Below are 23,477 nucleotides of genomic sequence, written 5' to 3'. Positions count from 1 at the left end.
CCCCCCCCCCCCCCCCCCGGGTGAAACGCACGCCACGCTCTGAGCTGCATCCAATCAGAGCTGCAGCAATGAGCGCGTCATCCTGTTCTTTATTGAATTCATTATTGAATAAAGGTACATTTTTTTGTTCACATTTACCTGTTTATTAAAATTGCTGTCAATGTTCATTAAAATAAGCCCTCCCCTGAAAATAAGCCATCTGGTGTTTTTCTGTCCAAAAAAATTAATAAGACAGTTTCTTATTATCAGGGAAACACGGTAGGTAAATAATGGATAGAGAAGAGAGAGATGGAAGGAACATTGAGAGGGAAACCTGGAGTAGATGGGATTTGAGCTGAGTAAGGTAAGTCAGGTCAAAAAAACTGAAGTTACATGATGGGATAGAACATCCCAGGCATGAGTACAAAGATATGGGGATAGTCATTGAACTGTTATCTTACTGGAAGGAGGAATGTGTGGAAGAGTTAAGGTTTTGAAGACCATTAAATGTTGTTTGTTTGTTTTTTAAGAAGTTTATATAGATCATGGAGATAATAGGGAGCTACTGGAGCTCACTGCTGAGGGCTGACATGGTCATACCAACTCTGTAGAAGAGCTGGTCACTTGGGTAGCTGATTGGAGAATAGATTGGATTGGGCATACCCTTTAGGCAAGGAGACCTATTCATTCCTGTACTAGTAGTTTAGTAATGTACCTATTTTTCCTCAGCCCCTCTAACATTGAACATTTCCATATTTTGTCATATTTGCTCACTTGATGGGTATGTTATGGTATCTCAGAATTGTTTTAATTTGCCATTTCCATTAGTGATTTGGACCATTGTTTTCTGGTGGTATTTATTAGTATACCTTTGTTTTTCTTTTGAAAATTTTGTTCATTTGCTTTCTCTTGGGTAATAAAAATTTTCAATTTACTGTAGTTTGTGGGATGTCAAGCTTTTTTTTTTTTTAGCTGGGATCCTAGGACGTTTAATGCAAATTTTAATCTACAATTGCTTATGGTAGCTGAATTAATTTCATTCATGCAAAATTCTTTTAATTTTACACAAATAAGATCTCCTTTTATGTTTTATCTGCTTATGAGTTTCCTCTAATCATGCATGTAAAAGTTACCATTCTATTCTTTTCTGCTTTTTTTAAAAGGCCTTTTATGTTTAGGCTATCCATTTAGAATTTTGCATGTTTGTGACACAGTAAGATACTGATCAAAACCTATTTTTACCCCAACTTTTGTCTAATTTTTGCAGTATTTTTTGATAAATAATATGAACCTCTCCAGTTCATTGTTATCATCTGGTTGTTTCAACTTACTGTTCCACATACATACTTTTCACACACATACTTTTCAGTTTTTTAAGCTAATACCAAACATTTTTTATGATTATTGTTCTGTTATTCATGATCTAAGTAAAGCTAGGTTTCTTTCATCCCCCGTTCCCCAGCCTTTATTTTCCTTTACTTTCTTAACTTTTTGTATCCATATAACTTTCGTTACTTTAATCTTATTCCATAAAGCATCCTCATCTCATCTATTGATTAGGCACACAATTTTTATTATATTAATGTGGCCTAGTCATAAGCATCTATTTTGTATCCAACAATTTAGGTCCTTTATTTTGGTAAATAATTAGACAATTGTATAAATAACTTACAGCAAGTAACTTAAGATTTAATGCATTTTGTGGTTACTTTAAATGTAATTTTTCTTTTGGTTATTTTCTCTTCACTTTTCTTAATATATAGGAATGGTAATTTTAGTGCTTGATTTTGTATTCTATTCCCCTGCTGAAGTTAATCCTCTCAACTCATTTCTTTGTTGATTCTCAAGAGTTTCCAAGGAAGCCTTCTACCTACAGAAATAATTTTGCCTCTAGTTTTCTGATTTTTACTTTCTTTTGTCTTATTATAAGAGCAACATGGCAGAATGAATAGAGAGCTAGCTTTAGAGCCTGGGTTTACTCTCCTGTTATTGACACTAGGCAAGTTCCTTAACTTCTCAGTCTCCCCTCTCTACCACCATCACCTCCCAAGGTTGTTTAAGATGAGGGGCAGAGAGGATAGGTGCCTGTGTACTTTCATAGTGGGCAGTTTCCCTACTCCCTTCCCTCCCCTCCCCTCTTCCCTTCCCCTTCTCCTTTCTGCTTTCCTATCTATTTGCTTTTTCCCCTTACATCCCACAGGGCCTACAGTGGGGGCCCCCCCCCAAAGAAAAACAAAACTCTTCACAAATCCTGGATTGGCTGAGGGTTGTTTTTGTCTTTTTGTTTTTTGTTTTGAGTTCATCTAAACTCTTGAGTCTATCATCTTTCTGTCTGGAGGTAGGTCAACTGGGAAACCTGTGTGTGTGTGTGTGTGTGTGTGTTCAATTAGAAATGATGGTTTTAGGCAGCCAATACTTTTTAAAAGCAGTTATCCAAAGTCCTGCAAGTTAATTCTTTTTTTCCTTTTCACTCAATTTAAAATGATCTCTCCAGAGCTATCATCAGTCTCTTAGTCCTCAAGTTTACCGGCCTTTTCTGAATCCCAATCGGCTTTGATCTTTCTGTAATAGTTGGCTTTGTTGACCCACACTTTCTTGTCTGAATTTGGGTTTCACTATTCTCTTGGTGCTCCTTCTACTCATCTGGCTGTTCTTTCTCGGTCACCTTTGTTGATTCATCATCTATACCACAATACCTAATTTGGGAATGGAAAGTTTTCTTCTAACCCTCTTCTTCCTTTCTATGCTAGGCGATGTATTGGAATTGGAATTGGGAAGACCTGCTTTCAGATTTGACCTCAGACATTTAATGACCTTGGTCAAGTCATTTAAGCTAGGTATGCCTCTGTTTGCTCGTTGGTAAAATGGGGGTAATAATAACAGTAGTATTTACATTCCAGGCTCTGGTAAGAATAAAATTAGAAAGCATTTGCAAAAGTGTTTTGTGAATTAAAATGCTACCTTATTATTAGTGTTATTATAACTTTTTTATCTAGTCACCTAACTCCCATGAGTTTATTTGTAATCTCCATATAGTGAGTCCCAAATAGGTTATGTCCAGGAAGCATTTCAAATTCAGCATCTTCAAAACAGAATTCATTATCTTTACCCCATTATACCACTGAAAGTTTTTATTTCTTTGGAGTATACTACCATATTTCTAGTTACCCAGGTTCACAACTTTATTACCCTAGACTCCTTTTTCATCATCCTAGATATCTAGTCACTTGCCAAATCTAGTAATTTCTGCAACAAAATTCTCTTCACTATTCACTCTTTCCCTTTTCCTCTCTTCATTACCTTTTTTCCTCTTTACTTTTCTTCTAGATTGTTGCAGTAGCCTCTTATCTCTTTCCTTTCCTCATTCTGCTTCTAATTGCCAAAGAGATTTTCCTAAATTTTAACTCTGGTCACTCCCTTTTGCCTCTAGCATTAGCTATAAACTTCTCCATTTATCTTTTAAAGCTGTTCGCCATCCCCTGGCCCCAGCCTAATTTTCTCTCCTTGTTATACGCCATCTTCACATTCTGTGGTCTAGTCCTACTGGCTATTTTACTTGAGCTCACACACTGTACTCTACCTCTCTTCTCTATTCTGTGGCACTGGCTGTCCTCCATGTTTGCAATATACTCTTTGCTCACTACAACCTTTAGAACTCTATTCTCTTCACTTCTTTACTCGAGACACCTTTAATGAAGCCTTTCCTGATCCCCACATAACAGTGTGAGGTAGATATTAATTTTGTTTATTTTTTGTATATGCTTATTTATAGGTAGTTACCTGCACATAAGAATATATGTTTCTTGAAAGCAGGAACTGTTTTATTTTAGTTTTTGTCTACCTGGTTCCTAGCACAGGGCCTAGCACATAGTGGGACACAAATGCTTGTTGATGGATTTTCTTCCGATTTTAACTGTTATTGCTTTGTCATTTTTATAAACATGTATAGATATTTTAAGGGTGCAGCTTGAATTGCCATTTTGAATAATTTCACTTTAAAATTCTTTATAATATTATCTTTTTGAATCTATCTGAAACTCATTAAGATAATCTCATTTTTTTCCTTCACAATTCCAACTGCTTCTATTCTTCTTACTTATTTGAACACTATTTACTGTTACTGTTATTACAGTAACAATCTAAATAATCTTCATTTCTTTTTTCCTGTTTAGCCTTTAAACTACTGCCAGTAAATAATGGCATACACACCATCTCTTTACCTACAAATCAAGACTTCCCATTTTTTTCAATAACAAAAAAGCTAACCTCCAATCCTGTTTTCAGGACCTTCCAATCTGACTACTTCTTGTTCTGTCACTCCTTAAGAATTTTAAATTAAGGCAATTTATAGTTAATTCTACTTTCCTCCCTCTATGCCATTATTTATATTTTCTCCTTGGCCTTTTGTGCTTTCTTTGTATATTGAATCACTCCCCATCCCAGGTCAGATGTCACATACATAGTGATACTCCCTCAAATATCCCAGACCTCCTAGTTCCTTAATTTACTTCACTGAAGGTGCATATAATTGATCACATGCTTCATCCTGCCCTCACCCAAAAGTGTTCCACATCTATATTCATTAACTCTGAAGTTCCTTTATCTGGGCATCCTTCATTTTCTCCTTCTGCCTTACAACCTTAAAGCTTGTTCTTTGTCCATGCCATGACCTCCTTGACACCTCAGTTCTTCCCCAGAAATCACCTCTGCACTAGCTACAATCTCTTCCCTCCCCTTCCTTTACCCTCTGTGAATCAGTTCAGCTCTACACACTGTCCTCTTCTCTCAGATGAAGATTTTACTTTGTCAAACCCCAGCTTTGGATTATTTCCATCATACTCTGTATTCATACCTACTAAATTCTGAAAATTATGAAACTATACTGAGTCCAATACAAGTCTGTCACATGTTCTCAATTGGGCCCTGCTTCTTCTCTTACCTGTGGGACCACTGTCTCTGCTGGTTCTTCATCCATATCGCACTTTCTGTGATACCACAGTACACTCAAGACTGTCACCCAGGTTCCCAACTCACTGGTTGTCTGACATGCCTGGAACACTCTTCCCCATCATCTCTTTCTCTTGTGATGTCCTTTTTTCAGCTAAAGATCATAGTTGGATGTTTGAATAAGTAAATGTTGTCATGTTGCCACCACTTTTACCTATATTTCTCCCCTGTCCTCACCCTCCTCCGTTCAGTTTAGGCTCTTTTAGTTTCTCCTATCACTTAAATGAAGGGATCCTCTGGCTTTTGTTTGATTAGCTCCTCTAAAGGACTCTCGCTGTCCCTAAAGGGGGTAGGGGGATATATAAACAAATGTTCATTTAGCAATAACTTTGAATTGGATCCCAAATTTCAGTGTGATTTTTGGCCTTCAGGGCCAAAGACAGAAATGGGAATAGTGTTTTCTTTTCTCTTGTCTGCATCCTCTAGGGCCAGCACTGGGTAGTGATTGAAGAAAGTGGTTCCAAAAGTTTACATATAATGTTAGAACTTTAATATAAATGTTGAAACTCTAAGGGACCTCAGGTCATATTGTTCAGGGTCCTTACTTTTATAGATGAGAAAACTGGAGTTCAAGAGTCTGAAGTTAGTTTGCTTAGTGTTACACGTGACAAGTCTAGAATCATGCTTTCCTTTCTTGTGCAGGTTAGTGGTTTTCACTAAATACATTTTAACACAACCTCTATGATATTCAAACCCCATTAGCTCTGATCTAGGCTTTTATTAATGCAGTGAATAATAATGCATAATCCTATTAAAATGAATTTCGAATAAAGGTAGAGTAGCTAATGAATTTCATACATTATTTTTTGTTTATATGTTATGTGTATAGAGACCCATTTTTATTATAAACAAGTCAAATATAGACTTGAAAATAAATGAGAATTTTCGGGGGATTATTCAACATATTTGTCTTAGATAATAAACGCTTGTTTAGTACTCATCAATTCTCCTTGTTTTTAGTAACTTTTTTAAAATGTTAAGGTGTGATCTCCTTTGTTTGGGATGAAAAGAGAAAAAATGTGTATAATGTCTTTAAAATATAAATGTATTGGTTCTTTTTAATGTTTTTTATTCCATTCCATCTTCCTTTCGTAATCATTCTGTTTCTTCCTTGTACCTGTTTAAAAAGAAATCATTAAATATACACAATTGCTGCTTTTGTCCCACAGCTTCTACCTAACCCCTTCACAGTTTTTCTGCTCCCTTCCCCTACTCTTTTCTACCTGTTTTCAGCCTAGTCCCAAGAAAGGACTGAGTAGAGGAAGGAATTGTATCTTAAATGGGGGCTGGAAGAGTGATGCCAGCCAGGTACATGCTTTTTCTTGGTGGGTCATGATTTATTTGCAAAATGTGCCACTATGTTGTCAGTATTCCTGTAAAGGAGAAGCAGTGATACATTTACAGCATTCACATTTTTTGCAGTAATGACTTGTTCTTATGACCCACATGGTCTTCTACATACATACTGGTATCAAAATATACTTACATCCAGTCTGCATTATTAATAGGGATCCAGGTACATTTTGGGTAGAATGGATGAATTCTTTGATTTTCACTTCATTTCATGTTTGAGTTTCATTTCATTCCAAAATAGTAGTGTATTTTTCACATGTTATCATTGTAAAGTGAGGACAGTTTGTTGCTTTATAAGTCTTTCTGGAAATGAGACGCAAATATTGCCTTTCCTGAGCTTTTGTGGTGAGTGAATTATGCCTGGGATATGGATGTAGAATCAAAAGTATTCAATAAGTTTGTCTCTCCTACTTTTAGGAGATTTTTTTTTTTAATTAAAAGGGTAAGATTTTTTATTTCTCTGACTTGAGAGGTTTCTCCATTTTCTGATCTGAAAAGTGTTCAGAACAGATCCATTTTTGGTTTTAAAATACAACAGAAACACCTTGGATTCCATGTACTTAGGAAAATCTTTCAGAACACATTAATCGGCCCTATTTTGCAGCAATGATGTCTTTTGTACCCTGTGCTGTGAGACTAGCATAGGGTGGAACTTTCTTTTCTTAAATAACCAAACTCCTTGTCTGGGGTCCAAGACATTGATTTACCTTGTACTGAAATTTACTCACTAGAGCTGGCAAAGATGATTTTAATGGCAAAAATTGAAAATCAAGTATTTATGCCAAATGTAAATTTTGTTTTTAATGTTAGGCTATGAATCTTATTGCAATGTTTGATGAAATGACAAATTATAGAATAAGGATTTTAACCTAATGTGTAAAATCCTCTCTAGCTCTTGGGTGGGCAAATAGAAGGTGAATAATTTGTATTTTTAGCTAGTCATGCTATGTGTTATAGAGGTCAACTCATTGGAATTTTGAACTTCAAGTCACTTGTCACATTCAGTCCAAGTAAAGAAAGTCTTGTGATTTACAGTTTGGGAATGCATCATTGTGTTGGATAACATCTACTATGTTGTCTCCCTTTCTTCTTCCAAACAAAGTGCCTAGTTTCATTTTAAATGAATTTTCATTTAGTTTCATTAATCACTGGAAATGAGACAGTCAACATTTTGCCAGACTTCCCCTCCCCACCCCCTTTGAATGTGCTAAGTAATCACTAAGAAGGAGAGGATATATGAATTAAGTGATTCTTTTGGCAATCACCATTCCCTTCTGATAATTCTTCTTCCTCACCCACCCCCCAAAAAGGGGTGGGGTTGGGGATAGAAAAATTAAAATGACTTTTAAAATTTATTAATCACCATTTTATAATTTCATTACATAACTATCCACACATCATAGTTGGTATGAGATGAATTTTTTTTGTCTTTTAAGCACAAGAAGATTAGTTTTTAATGAATTGTGCAGGTGTTAGATATCAGGGAAAGAAACCAATATGAAGTAGTATGAAACTAGCTGGGGGTAGGGATGAATCCAAATGTAAAGGTTAGGAATATTACTCTAGTTAGAGATTGGTTAAAAAAGTTTGTGGAAGAGGTGGCCAGGTGGCTCAGCGAGTAAGAGCAGCGGCTCCAGTGTCTGGATGACCTGGATCAAATCCAGGCTCAGATACTCAGCACCACACCCAGAAATAACTGGCTGTGTAACCTTGAGCAAGTTACTTAACCCCGATTGCTTAAAAAAAAAAAGTTTGTGGAGTAGGTGACCAAGTGGCCATTTTGGGTACTGAAAATTTTGTATTTTTCATTTTCATACTTATTTTGAGTCTGTTCTTAGTATTCTTATTGGATTAGCATTTTAAGTTTTATTTTTTGAAGAAAATTTGCATTCTAAGTGATTAAAAAAATGATTATACCAGACTGGCATATTTTCCACCCAGAAAGCAATTTTATCAAGGAAATCAAATTATTCTATTGTAATATCCTAAATAATGTTAGGATTGCATATAGGTTGTTATATTATCTTATGTATGTAAGGAGGTAATGCCTAGTGTGTTGGTGGACACTTAAATGCATTTGCTTGGTGTGCAAAAATGCACAGTGACACACACACACACACACACACACACACACACCCTTCTGTTCCCTTCAAGTATTCACATAGTGAGAAAAGTTTCATAAGTTACAATTATCATTTTTCCATGTAGGGATGTAAATAGTTCAACTTTGATAAGTTCCTTATGATTTCTTTTCCCTGTTCACCTTCTCTTTTTTTGCTTTTCTTGCTTCTTGTATCTGAATGTCAGATTTTCTGTTCAACTCTGGTTTTTTCATCAAGAATGCTTGAAAGTCCTCTATTCCATTGAATGACCATATTTTCCTCTGAAACATGATACTCAGTTTTTCTGGGTAGGTGATTCTTGGTTTTAATCCCAGCTCCTTTGACCCCTGGAATATCATATTCAAGCCCTTCGATATGTCAGTGTAAGAAGCTGCCAGATCCTGGGTTATCCTGATTGTGTTTCCACAATATTCAAATTGTTTCTTCCTGTTTGCTTGTAATATTTTCTCTTTGATCTAGAAACTCTGGAACCTGGCTATAATATTCCTAGGATTTTTCTTTTTGGGATTTTTTTCAGGAGGTGATAGGTGGATTCTTTCAACCTCTATTTTGCCCTCTTGTTCTAAAACATTAGGGAAGTTTTCCTTGATGATTTCTTGAAGGATGTTTTCTAGGTTCTTTTTTTCATCATGGCTTTCAGGTAGTCCAATAATTTTAAAATTATCTCTCCTGGATCTATTTTCCAGGTCAGTGGTTTTTCCCAGTGAGATATTTCACATTGCCTTCTATTTTTTCATTTGTTTGGATCTGTTTAATAGTGATTTCTCATAAAGTCACTAACTTCCATTTGCTTCATTCTAATTCTGAAGGAATGATTCTATTCAGTGAGTTTTTGATATTCTTTTTCTATCTGGCAAATTTGGCTTTTTAAGGGATCTTCTCCTCATTGCCTTTTTGAACTTCATTTGCCATTTGAGTTAGTCTATTTTTTTAGGGTGTTATTTTCTTCAGTCAGGCTGTTGACTCTCATTTCATAATTTTCTTGCATCGTTCTCATTTCTCTTCCCAATTTTTCCTCCACTTCTCTTATTTGCTTTTCAAAATCTTTCTTAAGGTCCTCTATGGCCTATAACCAACTTGTATTTTTCTTGGAAGCTTTTGGTACAGGAGTTCTGACTTTGCTGTCTTCCTCCTGTTCCATGCTTTGATCCTTTTTGTCCTCAAAATAGGAGTGTAAAGGTGGGTTGCTCTGTTGGCTTTGCTTCCTTTGCCTGCTCATGTTGCCACTCAAATTACTTGACTTTTGGACTTTTTGCCACAGTAGAATTCTGCCACCAGAAAGGGGAGCTTTGTCCCAAACACTGGGGTTTTTTCAGCTGCTAAAGGTATGAGTTGGGTGTTCTCTGAAGCCTCCAAACGCTCTGGCAAGCTGGTCGCAAACTGGACCTCCACCCTAAACTGCAATCCAGATCCAAGCAGGTTAAAGCAAGAGTGATTACCCCTCAGATTGGTGCTTGGTCCCCCTACAATCTGCAGGCCTGGAGCTCTGAAGCAGCCATGTGGCAGTAGCCTCAGTGGTTTCTCACCCTGGGGGCAAAGGCCGACCGCACTCCCAAACCACTGGATCCCAAAGTCCACACTGCACTGACCTCTCACTTTGTCATTAGCATCTATGGGTTGATAATTCTGGAAACTGCCACAGAGCAGGTTATCTGAAGTCCCTCCACCCAGTGGCTGGCTTTGGCCACCCTGAGGCTAAGACTTCCGGCTTGTGTAGGGCTGAGGTTGGCTCCCAGAGCACTGTGCTGGCCACTTCCTGCCGGGCTGTCCTCAGCGGGAGGTTAGCGTCTCTGTGTCCTTGTGTGGGTTCTATAGCTCCAAAGTTTGTTCAGTCACCTTTTACATGAATTGGAGGAGGCAGAAGCTGGAGCTCTGTGGAAGTTCTGTTTTTACTCCCCCATCTTGACTCCCCTCCCCATGATTTTATATTTTAAGATGCAGAATATTAAAGTACAAAAATCAATTATATTTCTGTCCAAATTGGGAGCATTTAGAAAATTCCCAAGACATAATCAATGAGGGATGTAGATGTTAGAGGTTTCTGATTATGACTAATTTTGAGGATCTCTTCAAATTTCAGTGGAAAAACTGGCAAGTTGGAAGGAGTAAAAAAAGCTATTATTCTTTCTGAAGAGGTCTTAGATCCAAACCACTAATATCATTATTTTTGGACATGCCTTACATGCAGTTTGTTAGACTACTGCTTTTCTTTTTTTTTTTTAAAGCAATTGGGGTTAAGTAACTTGCTCAAGGTACATGGCCAGTTATTTTGTGTGGGTGCCAAGTATCTGAGGCCGGAATCGATCCCGGGTCTCCTGAAACCGGGGCTGGCGCTTTTACTGCGCCACCTGGCCACCCCTCAACTGCTTGTTTTTTAAACCATTTGTTTTTGGTACCTTAGAAGATTCCATGTTTTTAAAAGCTACCAAATAACTTTGTCCTTAGTGAAACACTTCTTGATTACAGGGAAGTAGTTAAATGTGTGGTCAAAGGTATCATTCTCATCCTCTCCCTCCGTCTTCCCCTCAGTCAGTCTCCCTCTCCTTTTCTGTCTCTCTCCCTTGTACCCATCTTCTATCCTACCTTGGTGAACTTTGTTATTGTTAGAGGGGTAAAATTGCTGCGTTGTCACTACATCATCTGAACACATGGAATGGTTTTACTGAGTATCATGTGAAAGCATAATCTTTTCCCTTTTGTTGCTTGGTACAAAATGGAGCTAGAGGATAGCTCTTGCCCCTCCCCCCCCCCCCCAAGCTTTTCACCGGCATTTAATTGAGAATAAAGATTTTCTGCTTCAGTAATGGGTGTTCTGAATCATTTTATGATATTATTTATCACTTGTAACTGCTCTCTAAACTCTGTTTTTTGGCATTGGGATGGGTTGTTTTTTTTTCTTCTGAAGAAAAGTTTTAATTTTTCAATATTACTTTCATACTGACATCAGACTTCCCAGGTTAATCCATCAGAATCTACATTGTATTCTGAAATGGTTTGTTCAAGATCTGATTTTGGAACCGTAACTTCCCTGCCTCTGTACTTATTTACTTATGTACTCTGTACTCTGTACTCTGTACTTATGAGCAAGAGTTGTGTCATATGAGCCTGTAGAGAAGTATCATTTAAAAAATAATTAGAAAACTTCACAGCAGGTATCTTCGCATGACTTTGTTGTCTCTGAGTACACAGTGTGCAAAAGAAAAATACTGTATATTCGTAAAAATCACACGTTTATACTTAATATGCTTTGAAATCTTGACAGTTTTAAGGATCCACGATAGTGCTATGCAAAAGTGAATTGCAGAAGAAAATTCTGCTAAAGAAGAAAGCTTAGCTCCTTCTAAGTGATTATGATTGTTTAGTTTTCAGATGCAATTTGGTGTTGTAGTGTTATTTTATAGAGTTCACGACTTAATCATTTTTGCTAATATGTTTACAGAAAGGCAAAACCAAAATAAAGAATTGTGGGCCTTCATTCCTATTTTATGTAAAAAAAAAATACTGTACCCAAAGGATTGTATTTGCATCTCATTTTCCTGATAGCTTTCTGTTTTGGTTTTCTGCTGACAGGTCACATTTAGGGCAGGCAAAACATAAGGCATATAGCCCTCCTGAGAGTAGAAAATCTATTTCTAAGGCACCCAAAGTGCAGTCTAATACTACTTCTGAACAGTCAAGGGGACCCATTTCTAAAAGGTAAATCTTCACATTGCTTTTATATTTCCAAGTTAAAATTATTTGCACTTGAGAATTGCATATCATTTAAGATCATCAAACTACTTTAAAGTTATTTGTTAAATGTTTTGCTATCCTTGGAAAAGTGTAACTTTTCGAATTGAAAGTTTTTCTTCCCTTCATTGATATTCAGTGGATCTTAGACAATCAATAGAAATGTAAAATTTCTCTTAGTATGATTTCGAGAGTCTTTTTGCTTATCAAACTTACATAACTGTAAACACCATTAAACTTGCAGCTTATTTCAATTATGTGTGAAACAACTGTGCTTATGATTTCGTATGTCTCTTCCCCTCCACTTAAGATTTAATTGGTAGCAGAGGTAAGTCTTCTAGAAAGCAACTATTAGTAGTTACAAACTCTTGGAGAGAATCCTTCACTTTTTTGTTACTTTTCTCAGTATTGACATTGCTCATCTATACTATTTTTTTCAAGTAGCGAATATAAACATCAGTCTTGGTTGAATGTCTGTGATTTCTTTCTCTTGTAATAATTCTTAAATTCATATTCTCAGTTTTTGACAAGAATGTTATGAGTGCCTTTTGGGCTAAAAAAATTCTATATTCGATCTGTCCTGATCAGTAACATTTTTATAATGCTAAGTTTCACTGTATAGCTTGAGCATGAAAAACACATTGTGTACAAAGCAGACATTCAGTTTTGAGTCCAGTCGTGAAGCTCTGTGTTCTCTATGGGACTTTCTGGATAGCGTGGGTTCTTCAGAAGCTTTTACTATTTAGAGCTCTGAGAAATTCTGTGGATCCACAGCAGGATTTACACAGTAACTTTGTTATCTTCTCTCTTCGTAGAAGCTGCAGTTCATCATCTGCCGTCATAGTTCCACAACCAGAAGATCCAGACAGAGCCAATACTTCAGAAAAACAAAAAACGGGGCAAGTGCCTAAGAAAGACAGTTCTCGAGGAGTGAAACGCAGTGCCAGTCCAGATTACAACAGGACCAATTCTCCGAGCTCTGCTAAGAAACCCAAAGCCCTCCAACATAGCGAACCTTCCTCAGAAACCAACAAACCCCATTCCAAATCAAAGAAGAGGCATTTAGAGCAAGAGCAACAGCTGAAATCTGCACCATTGCCATCAACGAGCAAGGCGCACACCAGGAAGGGTGGAGCTGCCGGCAGTTCACGGAGCCAGAAAAGGAAAAGGACAGAAAGTTCTTGTATAAAGAGTGGTTCAGTGTCCGAATCAACTGGTGCTGAAGAGCGATCAGCAAAACCCACCAAGCTGGCTTCTAAATCGGCCGCCTCCGCCAAAGCTGGGTGTAGCGCCATCGCCGACTCCTCTTCTTCTGCCTCGACATCTTCCTCATCTTCTGCAGTTGCCTCTGCTTCCTCCACTGTCCCACAGGGGGCCAGAGTGAAACAAGGAAAAGACCAAAACAAGGCCAGGCGTTCCCGGTCAGCATCTAGTCCCAGTCCCCGAAGAAGTAGCCGAGAAAAGGAGCAAAATAAAGCCAGTGGCTCTTCCAAGTTTGATTGGGCTGCTCGTTTTAGCCCTAAAGTTAGCCTGCCTAAAACAAAACTGTCTCTACCAGGGTCTTCTAAGTCAGAGACATCAAAACCTGGACCTTCAGGATTACAAGCTAAATTAGCAAGTAAGTTGACAAACTTGGTATTTATTTGCGTTTTGTAGAAATGAAAAAGGTGGGATCTTTAAACACAGTTTATTGCAGTAGTAAATTTTTTCATTTGGAAGTGGTGGCTTTAGATTTGTTTTGAGTATTTAAATAGATGTATATCCATTTTCTTCCTGAATAGGTTAATCTGCTTTTTAAGTGCCTACAAGATTAAAAAATTAGTTATATAACATAGCAAATAATTGCCATCTCATTCAGTTTTTCTTAAGAAATGGACGGAGGAAGCTGGTTCAATTCATGTCATAGTCTAGTAAGTTTTTTTATTTCTTTATTTCTACCACTCCAAATAATATTTCATCTAATGGCATCTAGTAAGTACCCAAAACATGAAGATCCTTGAACCCGATTTATAGATTTGCATAATAGTTTGTAAAAGCAAAGTTGTTTCCCTTAGAGGAACTCAGTGGGATTTAGGTTGGGAGATGAGCTTTATTTCTAAACAATTTCACTTTTGTCAGTAAGTGAGGAAAAAAATTCCAACTAAATGGAAGAATAGAGTGTCACATAAGGACTTTTGTTTTTTCTAAAGTTTCTTCACCTTTGGAACTTCAGGGTGAGTTGGCAGGTGAATGCGCCTGTTCTGTTCGGACTCTTTGTTTGGAAGATACACACAGGGGTGACTAAAGTGGAGCATCACAAACACTTCTTAGTGCCGTTTTCCCCACCCTCCAGTCCCCCTTTCCTCTCATTGATGGTTATTGAACTCCTAAAGGACCTGTTGAAAAGCAAAGCAGAGATTTCCTCGTGTTCTGTTTTCACCGTGCTTACTGTGAATGAGAAGCAAGTTTTATCCACCAACGCGACGGAGGGCTTGTGTAAGAGGCGTGTGTAGTAGTCAAGAGCTCTGTCTTTTCCTCAAGCATTTAAAGGGGAAAAAAACTACTTAGACATGTCCCCCTGGTGATCTTCTTCCTGTAATAGTTTCAAGTTCAGTGGAGACTGAGGTTATTCTTTTTGGTATTAATGTTTCTGAGATCTGTCAGTAGGTGCTGATGGTCGGAGTAACGACTGTTCTTTTTCTTTTTTGTTCAGTATTACAGCATGTAGTGACTGTCACTTCCTTAACTGTTTCCTGTTATTTAGGAAGATAGCAGTTGGACATTAAATTAGGAGATTATATATAAGATGCTTTAATGTCCTTTAACCTCACCATGTTACAGAGGAGACCTAGGCTGTTGAAGGCTATGTCATCAGAACACAAGTTTTGGCAGGACCTATCAAAATGCTAAGTCTCCACGTGCAGCCCCATTATTGAACTAGATGCCTGACCCAAGAGCGTCCACGTAGCTAAGTTTGGAGAATTTCAGCAGCCAAAAGGCTTGGGCCTTCAGGAAATGAAGGTTTTTGACCACAGTTCCCAAAAATCATCTATTAAGGAGGACAGGTGTGCAGCTCTGCCCCTGTGGAAATAGGCAGCTACGAAGAAGTTATTTCCTTCTTTGCTTTAAGAACTTCCTAGCTTGATAGTATGTTTCTTGAGCCCCTGCAGCTAAGTAACATTTAATTTTGTCCTGCTCAAATAGTAGGTGGTACTGTAGATAGCTGGCTGGACCTGTATGTTTTAAAAAAAAAAAAAAGAAAACAAAAACCTAGTAATAAAATATGGTCTTCTTTTTACATGACCAGTAATCGTTTTGTCATGGAATTGTTATCATGGCAGTGAGGCATTTATTTTAACTGTCAGCTTTGCTTTCCACCCACTCCATCCTCATTTCTTGGTAGAGCAAATCTTGATTCACTTACTAATGCAGAGGTATTTAGGGTCTCCCGTAGCTTTGGACCAGAAGTACCTTTTAGCACCATGACAGTTAAACTAGACATCCCATCCCCTTCTCCCTTTCCCTTCCACTTCCCCTTCCCTTTCTCATTCCTCTTTCCATTCCCCTTCCCCTGCCCTTCCCACCCCACCTAAATATTTTTTTTTCTCAGAAATCTGTGCCTTTTAGGAGGTCTGTAAGTAATATTAAAGTGTATGGAGCAACTCTGTCACTCTCCTCGCAATTCAAGAGATAGGGAATTTCTGCATCTTCTTGCTATACACAGAGGAAGTTGGCAGAACCATGCCTGGAACTGGCCAGGAGGATTTCCTGGACTGTAGGAGTCTTGTATTTAGGAGTTCTGATGTGACCACAGTATTGAGTAAAAGCAGTACCATGGTTGTTAACATAGTAGTTTGTGATGATAAAACAAGTGTTCTGGTCCCCTTTGTTAAAATGCCTTCTGTTACATTCATTCATAGTTTATCCATCCCGAGTAAATGGGAATTATTAAATATGTATAATTAAACTTTGGTATGGATTAATAATTGGAGGGTTTTAAAGAGCCAAGTAACGGACCTAAGCAAGTACAATCAGTTTGCTATAAACAGGTTTTAAGACTTGTTCTCCTTAGGAGCCCAGGAACTTCACATTTTACTTTATCCTAAATCTCAATTCTTTGCGTTCCATATTTTCCTCGTTTTCAGTGAAGTATTATGATTGCCTCCCCAGTAGTTAATTGGTTCTATGAAAAGCATGTAGACATTTCCATAGGAGTACTATTATAAATGGACAATTTGTTTGATAATCTCTCTTACTAAGATTGCTTCATTTTAAGAAAGGTGTATTAGGACTTCAGTGTTTTGTTAGTTGCATGTAAATATTTATATAAAACAATATAGAAAAACTGTGAAGTTATTGCATTTTGAAAAGAAGGGTGGAAAAGTCATTTTTTGGGTGTACTTAATTGGATAAGGCCTCTTAAAGTGATTTGGGGAAATGACATCAGTCATTTCAGGGCAGTCTAGGTGGAGTAAATATCAGGTACAAGAGGCACAGAAGTTAAAACAAGCCAGGTTTTGGAGACCAACAAACATATTTTCTTTTTATTTAGGGCTGTGGATGGCCCTGGAAGAGCTGAAGGAAGAAAGGGAGAAAAGCCATCTGAACTGCCTAACAGTTCAGTCCAGGACCTCTGCCTTAGTAGCACAGTGTGCTCACCAGCCACTGCCATGCTCTGTACTGAGTGTGGTTCTCTTCTGTGGAGGTCTTGGAGGAATTGTAGGATTTAGCTTGGTGCAGAGAGAAAGGGTTCCTCAGGTGCGTGGAATAGGAATAGCTTGAGAGAAAGCATTGAGGTAGCAATAAACAAGGCGCACGAGGTCCCCAGGAATGAGGGGAAAAAGCATTTACTAAACACTTACTATGTGGAAAGCATTTGGAGAAGTGCTAGGCATGGAAATTGGAAAGCCAAACAGGCTCTGCTCTCCAGGAGCTCATGTTCTCAAGGGGAAGACAACATATCTAGCAAAGTTTCAGCTGCAGGTCAGATGGAAAGACCCTGTTTAGTTAGAATTTGGCAGGAAAGCAGATGCACAATACAACTGAAGAACATGTTGACCCAAACTGAAAGAAATCTTGTGACTTGACGCCAGGAAAGATTCAGGATTCTCTCTAAGTTGTTGAGTAGGTTGAGTGCTATCAAAAGGTGGCATTTTATTTGATCAGGCTGAATCCCTGTAACTTGCTACAGTAAAGCTGCATGCCTAGTTAGTGATAGGTGACTGAAAACAACTATTTAAGCCATAGGTTAAGTAGAATCATGCTGTTTGTCAGCTGCAGTTGATGCAGCAGCATTGCAAAGCCTGTCTTCTGTGGTAAATGTGCACTAAAATAAAACAAGTCATTTCCAGTCAAGCCCTTGGTCCAAGTGCTTTTAATCCCTTCTGTCCCCCCTCCAGTTGTACTTTGCACATCTATAGATGCACCAAAGTAAGTCCCTTGACATTCTATATATGAAAAATGGCTTTTGATGAGTAAGAAAATGGTAATAAACTTTTGCAAGCTACACTTTATGCTCATGTGCACATATACACACACACGCATACACAAACACATACACATACACCTAATAGAGAAAAGCAATGGTATAAATATTGGGGAAAATTATAGTTCTAGCATATAATTCTGCAAATTTAATTTTCAGTTGATTTTAATTAAGCCAGTATTAAAATTAGTTGATTCTTTCCCAAGTACACAATTGACCAATAGTCAGTGCTATCTATGGCCTGGGTTTGTGCTAGAAGAAAAGCTAACAGAAAAGATTTTTCTCATACTAGAAAGTAAAATCCATGTAGAAAGCCTAGAGAAAGTATACTTCTACTTAAATTAATAGAGCTTTGCCATCAGTCCAAAAAGTAATATGATACATGTCTAAGTAATGTGATAGAATCTTAAGTTAGAAGGGAACTTAGAGATGTGCCTTCTTACAGGCTCAGGGCAGTTTATGTGGTAAACTTCTAGAGAGAAGTGTTTCTAGATTAGATGAAAAAAAATTCAGCATGAATGAAATAGTGACTTTGCTAAAGCCACATAAATTCTTTATGGACCAAGCTGGTATTAGATTCCAGGTTTCTTGACTCTTTTTTCTGCCACTATATGTGGAGGGGGAATGATCATTCAAGTAAAACTGAAAACTTTGCTGACTTTCTGGTTTTTCCCTTAGTTGAGACTTGATTAAGTTTTCACAATAATGTCATAGTGATTTTATCCTCCAGGTTTTATTGACTACCTTTATCCTGGGTAAATTTTTTGTAGTTGTTTAAGGTAAAAAAAAGTGGAGGAGAGTTCAATGGGAAGGTTGTTTTTTGCACTTTTCTTTTTTTTTTTTTTGGAGGGGGGAAAGCTGGACAATTGGGATTAAGTGACTTGCCCAAGGTCACATGGCTAGTAAGTGTTAAGTGTATGAGGCTGGATTTGAACTCAGGTCCTCCTTACTCCAGGGCCGGTGCTCTGTTCACTGTGCCACCTAGCCACCCCTGTTTTTTGCAATTTTCATACTTATTTGAAGGGGTTGAGAATTGTGAGGATCAAATGAAATAATATATGGAAAATACTTCTTAGATTTTAAAGTGCTATATAAGGGCCAGCTGGTGTTACTATCACTGGTGGTTTCAGTAATAGGGATTTTCTTGTGGTTAAGGGGACACCAAGGTTAAATTAGTCAGGTGTCTGCTATGTGCCTGGCAATGTGCTTAGCCCTGCATATACAAAGAAAGGCAGAAGAAAGTCCCAAAACAGGAAGGCTTTTCTTCTACTCTGCTATTACTCTCCATTCTGGCCCCTCACCATACCTTCCTCCCCAAGTACATTTGTTTAATAAAATTATTAGGGGACTATTTAAGTAGATATTTACTAACTGACTGTGAGGAAATGACCATGGCCATAGCCTTTTAAAATAACTTTTTTTGATTTTTGCTGTTACGCCTTCAGAGAAACATTTAGAGGTTTTGAGTTTGTAAATGAAAAATTAAGTGTTTGCTCACATAATGACATAAAAAATAGAGTTAGAGTTAGTGACAGTAATTTAGAGGTGAAAATTTGAGTCCTAGTTTGCATTTCCCAGTTGTAGCTAGCTACAAGATGAGTTGACAAGCATATAGAAAACGATTAAGTATTTTAACTAATTACCCACTGGTATTCTGGTTAGCATATAGGGTGATTGTGTGTGGTATAATTGGTGCGTGGTTCACTGGAGTACTTTACACATCTGTATTTTTCTGTGGCTTTTGGAAAGGGTTTTGGTACATTCTAATCCAAAAATTAAGAATATATTTTTGTGTATATTGTTCCTTAAGTGAACCACATGACAAACCAAGAGCACTGTATCAGGTCATATAATGGTGGTCCATCACTAGCAATAATGCTGGAAAGTGTTCTTAGGAAGTGGGTGTGGAAAGAGCACAAAGGCAGGAGACTGAGAATGTATATGAAAAAAAGAATTTGATATAAACTATGTAATATGTCTGTGTTTTTAATGTCAGTAAGGTTACTCTACCTTTGCCATCTTTTTTCTTCTAGTGATCATTTCATAGTGAACTCTCATTTTTCTTCACAGATTGGGGGTGGTGGTGTTGGGGAACTTTTTTTAGGCCACTTAAATATTTTACAGTGATTAAATGAATCTGGAAGTTTAAACTTTTACTGTTAAAAATTCCAAAATACTACTCTTATCCGTTTCTGTTGTTAACTTCATATTCAGTTTTAGCTACTAGAGCAGAGAACATGAGAATCCTTCTAACATGGCTAGAATAATAGTGGAAATGTCAGCTGCTCTCTACTAGAGGCAGTAGGTTTATTCACACTCAACAATTTCCCTCTTGAGAGTAAATGGGATAGTTTAAAATATTTACTGTATAGTTTCAAGGGACTGATGCAGGAGCCATGATAATAGTTCCAACCAGTCCAGTTCAGCTGTCAGTTTCCTTTGCAGTGTGATTATATTAATTATAAATCCTTTTCTATTCTTTCTTTTGTTCTTCTTTAACATTATTATCTTAAGTTTAACATCCTATTTAAGGTATGACTATATACAAGTGTAAAAAAAATACAGGAAGGAACATATCACCAATTTGAATCAGAATTATAGGTGTATTTCACCCTGTACTGAATAATTTATTAGACATATATCTACAATAGAAGTAACTTTGACCTTTTATCCTTTTCTTTATCATATGTATGACAGCACTTTAGTATTGAATTGAACTACTAGTATTAATGGCATTGTTAGTATGGTTACTGCTAAGCTGCGTTATAACTGAAATCCCAATTACAATTAGATTTCTTGGTGATATAATAATAATAGTATACTGCCACTTATGGCATCTTTTTCTTAGGATCTAAGGATCTAAAGTATTTCATATTGTCTTATTCTTTTCCTCGCAGGTTCTTTAGGTAGACATTTTAAGTTTTTACAAAAAAAAATCAGAAAATACTGAATACCTTAATATTATAGCCCAGTTATATGGAAGGTGGTTTATTGGTCAATCTCTGTTCCCAACCAAAATGTTCAAATAGCCAGAAGACTCCACTCCCAAGAGCAAGGTGAAATGTTTTGTGATGACAGCCAAAGGTTTGTGAGCTCATGGAATAGTCTCCTAGAGTCTATTTGAAAGAGATACTTCAAATCTAAAGTGGCTTGTTATTAACAGTGTTTTCAATAGATGATTATTTGCTATTGGCTTTTTATTGGAAGATATGTTCATAACTAAAGAGAAACTAAAACAGAGGAATTGTCAACATGTTGAGAAACACTTTAAAGCTGTTATTTTGTGTTTCCCCACTTAAACTTATTTTTTTTAATTTTGTCAGTTTTGTCACCTTGCTGTTTTCTTTGTGTACTTACCTTTTGTGCCTAAGGTAGATCAGGCATGCCGCAGCTAGAATGCTTAGATGTTTAGAGAAGTTTTATTTGGAGAAATAAAAGTAAAGCACGTCACTAATTCAGCTTAAATATTACAAGAGGAGAGGGGAGAAGAGTAGAAGTCTATATTATGGGATATGTGTTTTAAAATATGCAGGTAATAAAAAGAGAAAACTTCAGATTCCCAGGTATAGTTTGACCAGTTAATGTGGTTTTACTACAATACTTTTTCTTCCATTGCTAAACCTTTTACTAGAGTTCATAACAAAAGTCACAAGAATCCCAAATCAGGACTCATTAACTTTATTTTATTGCATATCACTTCTGCTAGATTGGTGATTTTGGAGGTATGGGGACGGAGAAAATCATTAGGTGAGGCAGGTGCTTCAGATATTCCCAGGGAAATTACAGTCTTGATAAGGAAACCAAGTCTGATTGGAAGTAATTTATAAATTATATAGTACTAGACTGGACATAATCAGCTGCACAATAGGGCAACCAAGTAGGGGAGAAAGTATAGACCAGGTATGGGAAAAACTGATAGAAGAATTGGGATTTAAAATATACTTTACTGGGATTCGTAGATTATTGAGATGAGCAAGGAGCTGTGAGACTAGTGGAGGAGTGATGGATGATATGAACCTAAAGGAAGAGCTGGAAATGAACTGAACTGAGGGCAGAAGTGTTATACAGAATGGGAGGTGGTGCTGGAGGACCTTGAATGTTAGAGCTTAGGCATAGTTTTTAACAGTGGTGCCATGAAGCTCCCTTTCTCCCTTTTAAGACTTTAATTCTTTTTTGGGGGGTGCAGGGGACTTTTAAAATGTTTATTTTGTTTTTTCCTCAATTAACATGTAAAGTAATTTTTAACGTTTTTTTAAAAATTTTTTTGACGTCCAAATTTTCTCCCTCCCTGAACAGTAAGCAATTTGATATGCATGTATCATCATGCAAACATATTTCCATATTAGTTCTGTGAAAGAAGACAGACCCAAAAGAGTAAAAAAAAATGTGAAAAAATAAAGTGAAAAATTATATGGTTTGATCTGCACTCAGACTCCATGAAATTTTAATTCTTATTCATTTTTGTTTCTAAAACCTCTGACATTTTTGATATAGGTTTAAGAAAATCTACCAAGAAGCGCAGTGAGTCACCACCTGCTGAGCTCCCCAGTTTGCGGCGGAGCACACGCCAAAAGACCACGGGCTCCTGTGCTAGTACCAGGTAACTACCATCGTTTGTTCTGTTGAGGATTACTTTCCTGAACTCATCATAACTATACCCCTCCCCTAGTGTCACTTCTTCCAGTGAGGAAGCCCTCTCCCAATGCCCATCACCTTCTTAGACATGTAGACAATTCCCAGAACACCCAGCCAGCGTGAGTCAGACCGAACACTTAACTGTCAGAGCGTAATTGGGATATTATATTTTCCTCTAATTTCTGTTTCTTAAAATGTTAAAAAATGTTTACCATTTTTCCTTTTTTTAAGTATCAAAAATACAGCCTTTTTTAAGGAAAATTTTTGATATCAACCAATAAAGCTTGTTATTTTTTCAGAGTACATTTTTAGATAAACACCTGAACACCCTCTTTCTTCAACACTGTTTTTATTTAGACTTAAAAGCTCCTAGTGCCTTCTGTCCCCTTGCTTTCTACTTTGGGGATTAGTTTCAATTAATGATCAGTAACTGCTGCCTATTTTTCTCTTCCCTGGCACCTGTGACTTATTTACTCTATCTAAATTGTTCATACTAAAGGAAAAACATTAGTTTACCATCCTTCCCAGAAGACCTGGTTCTTTTCCTTTAAGATAGCTTGGAGAACAGAAAGACAAAAATTACTTATTTGCATGTGACTGAGAAAATATTTTTAAAATTGATATTTTAACAGGTTAAAGGTATCTTGAATTCTTCCTTTACTTCATCAGGAGGTGCTTACCTCTTATTTTTAAAGTTCTTTTATTTTTTTCTTTTTTTTTTTTTTACCAGTTAGCTTTTTATTCAGCTCCACACTACCTTTGGTTTTATTGGCATACAGTAACTGGTAGTTGGTGTCTCAAGATTTGTGATTCATATTGAATGCCTTTTATTTTGATATCAACTCAAATTATAAAGCTTTTTTCATTAAAGATCTTGTTGTTTAGGAAATTTCACTATTTAAGGAATGCTTTGGTGTGGGGTGTGCTCGTGGAAGAAGGAAGGGTAACTTCTGAGTGTCTTAGAAGTTGGTCTTAATGAGTTGCTGTACTTAGCTAAGCTGATCCTTTGAAATCAAACTTTTGGGCTACTGTTTTTGAAGCATTCCTCCCAGATGTGAACCTGTGAGCTCTTACAGTGCTTCATTGATGTAGCCTTTTTTTTTTTTCTTTTTGGAGGAAGGGAAGGCAGGGCAATTGGGGTTAAGTGACTTGCCCAAGGTCACACAGCTAGGTTTTGTGTTAAGTGT

At 37.1% G+C, this 23,477-nt stretch overlaps 1 protein-coding gene across 13 annotated transcripts in view; it reads left to right on the top strand.

Annotated features, from left to right (window-relative positions):
- The window catches only part of TRIP12 (thyroid hormone receptor interactor 12), a 199,150-nt gene that overhangs the window by 98,538 nt on the left and 77,135 nt on the right, over positions 1-23,477 (top strand). For 10 of the 13 annotated variants that reach the window (XM_069104624.1, XM_069104623.1, XM_069104622.1 and 7 more), the window contains 3 exons: positions 12,033-12,158; positions 13,007-13,809; positions 22,150-22,255. In XM_069104624.1, the coding sequence (XP_068960725.1) occupies positions 12,033-12,158; positions 13,007-13,809; positions 22,150-22,255 (1,035 nt within the window). The remainder of the gene's footprint in view (positions 1-12,032; positions 12,159-13,006; positions 13,810-22,149; positions 22,256-23,477) is intronic. The other 3 variants (XM_069104627.1, XM_069104626.1, XM_069104625.1) reach the window with 1 other exon arrangement.

This window comes from Petaurus breviceps, unplaced genomic scaffold, assembly GCF_028583685.1.
Source record: "Petaurus breviceps papuanus isolate PSGF00001 unplaced genomic scaffold, PetGlider_PUasm1.0 688, whole genome shotgun sequence".
Lineage (NCBI taxonomy): Eukaryota > Metazoa > Chordata > Mammalia > Diprotodontia > Petauridae > Petaurus > Petaurus breviceps.
The sequence above is the reverse complement of the archived record's forward strand: the minus strand, read 5'-3'. Positions and strand labels throughout refer to the sequence as shown.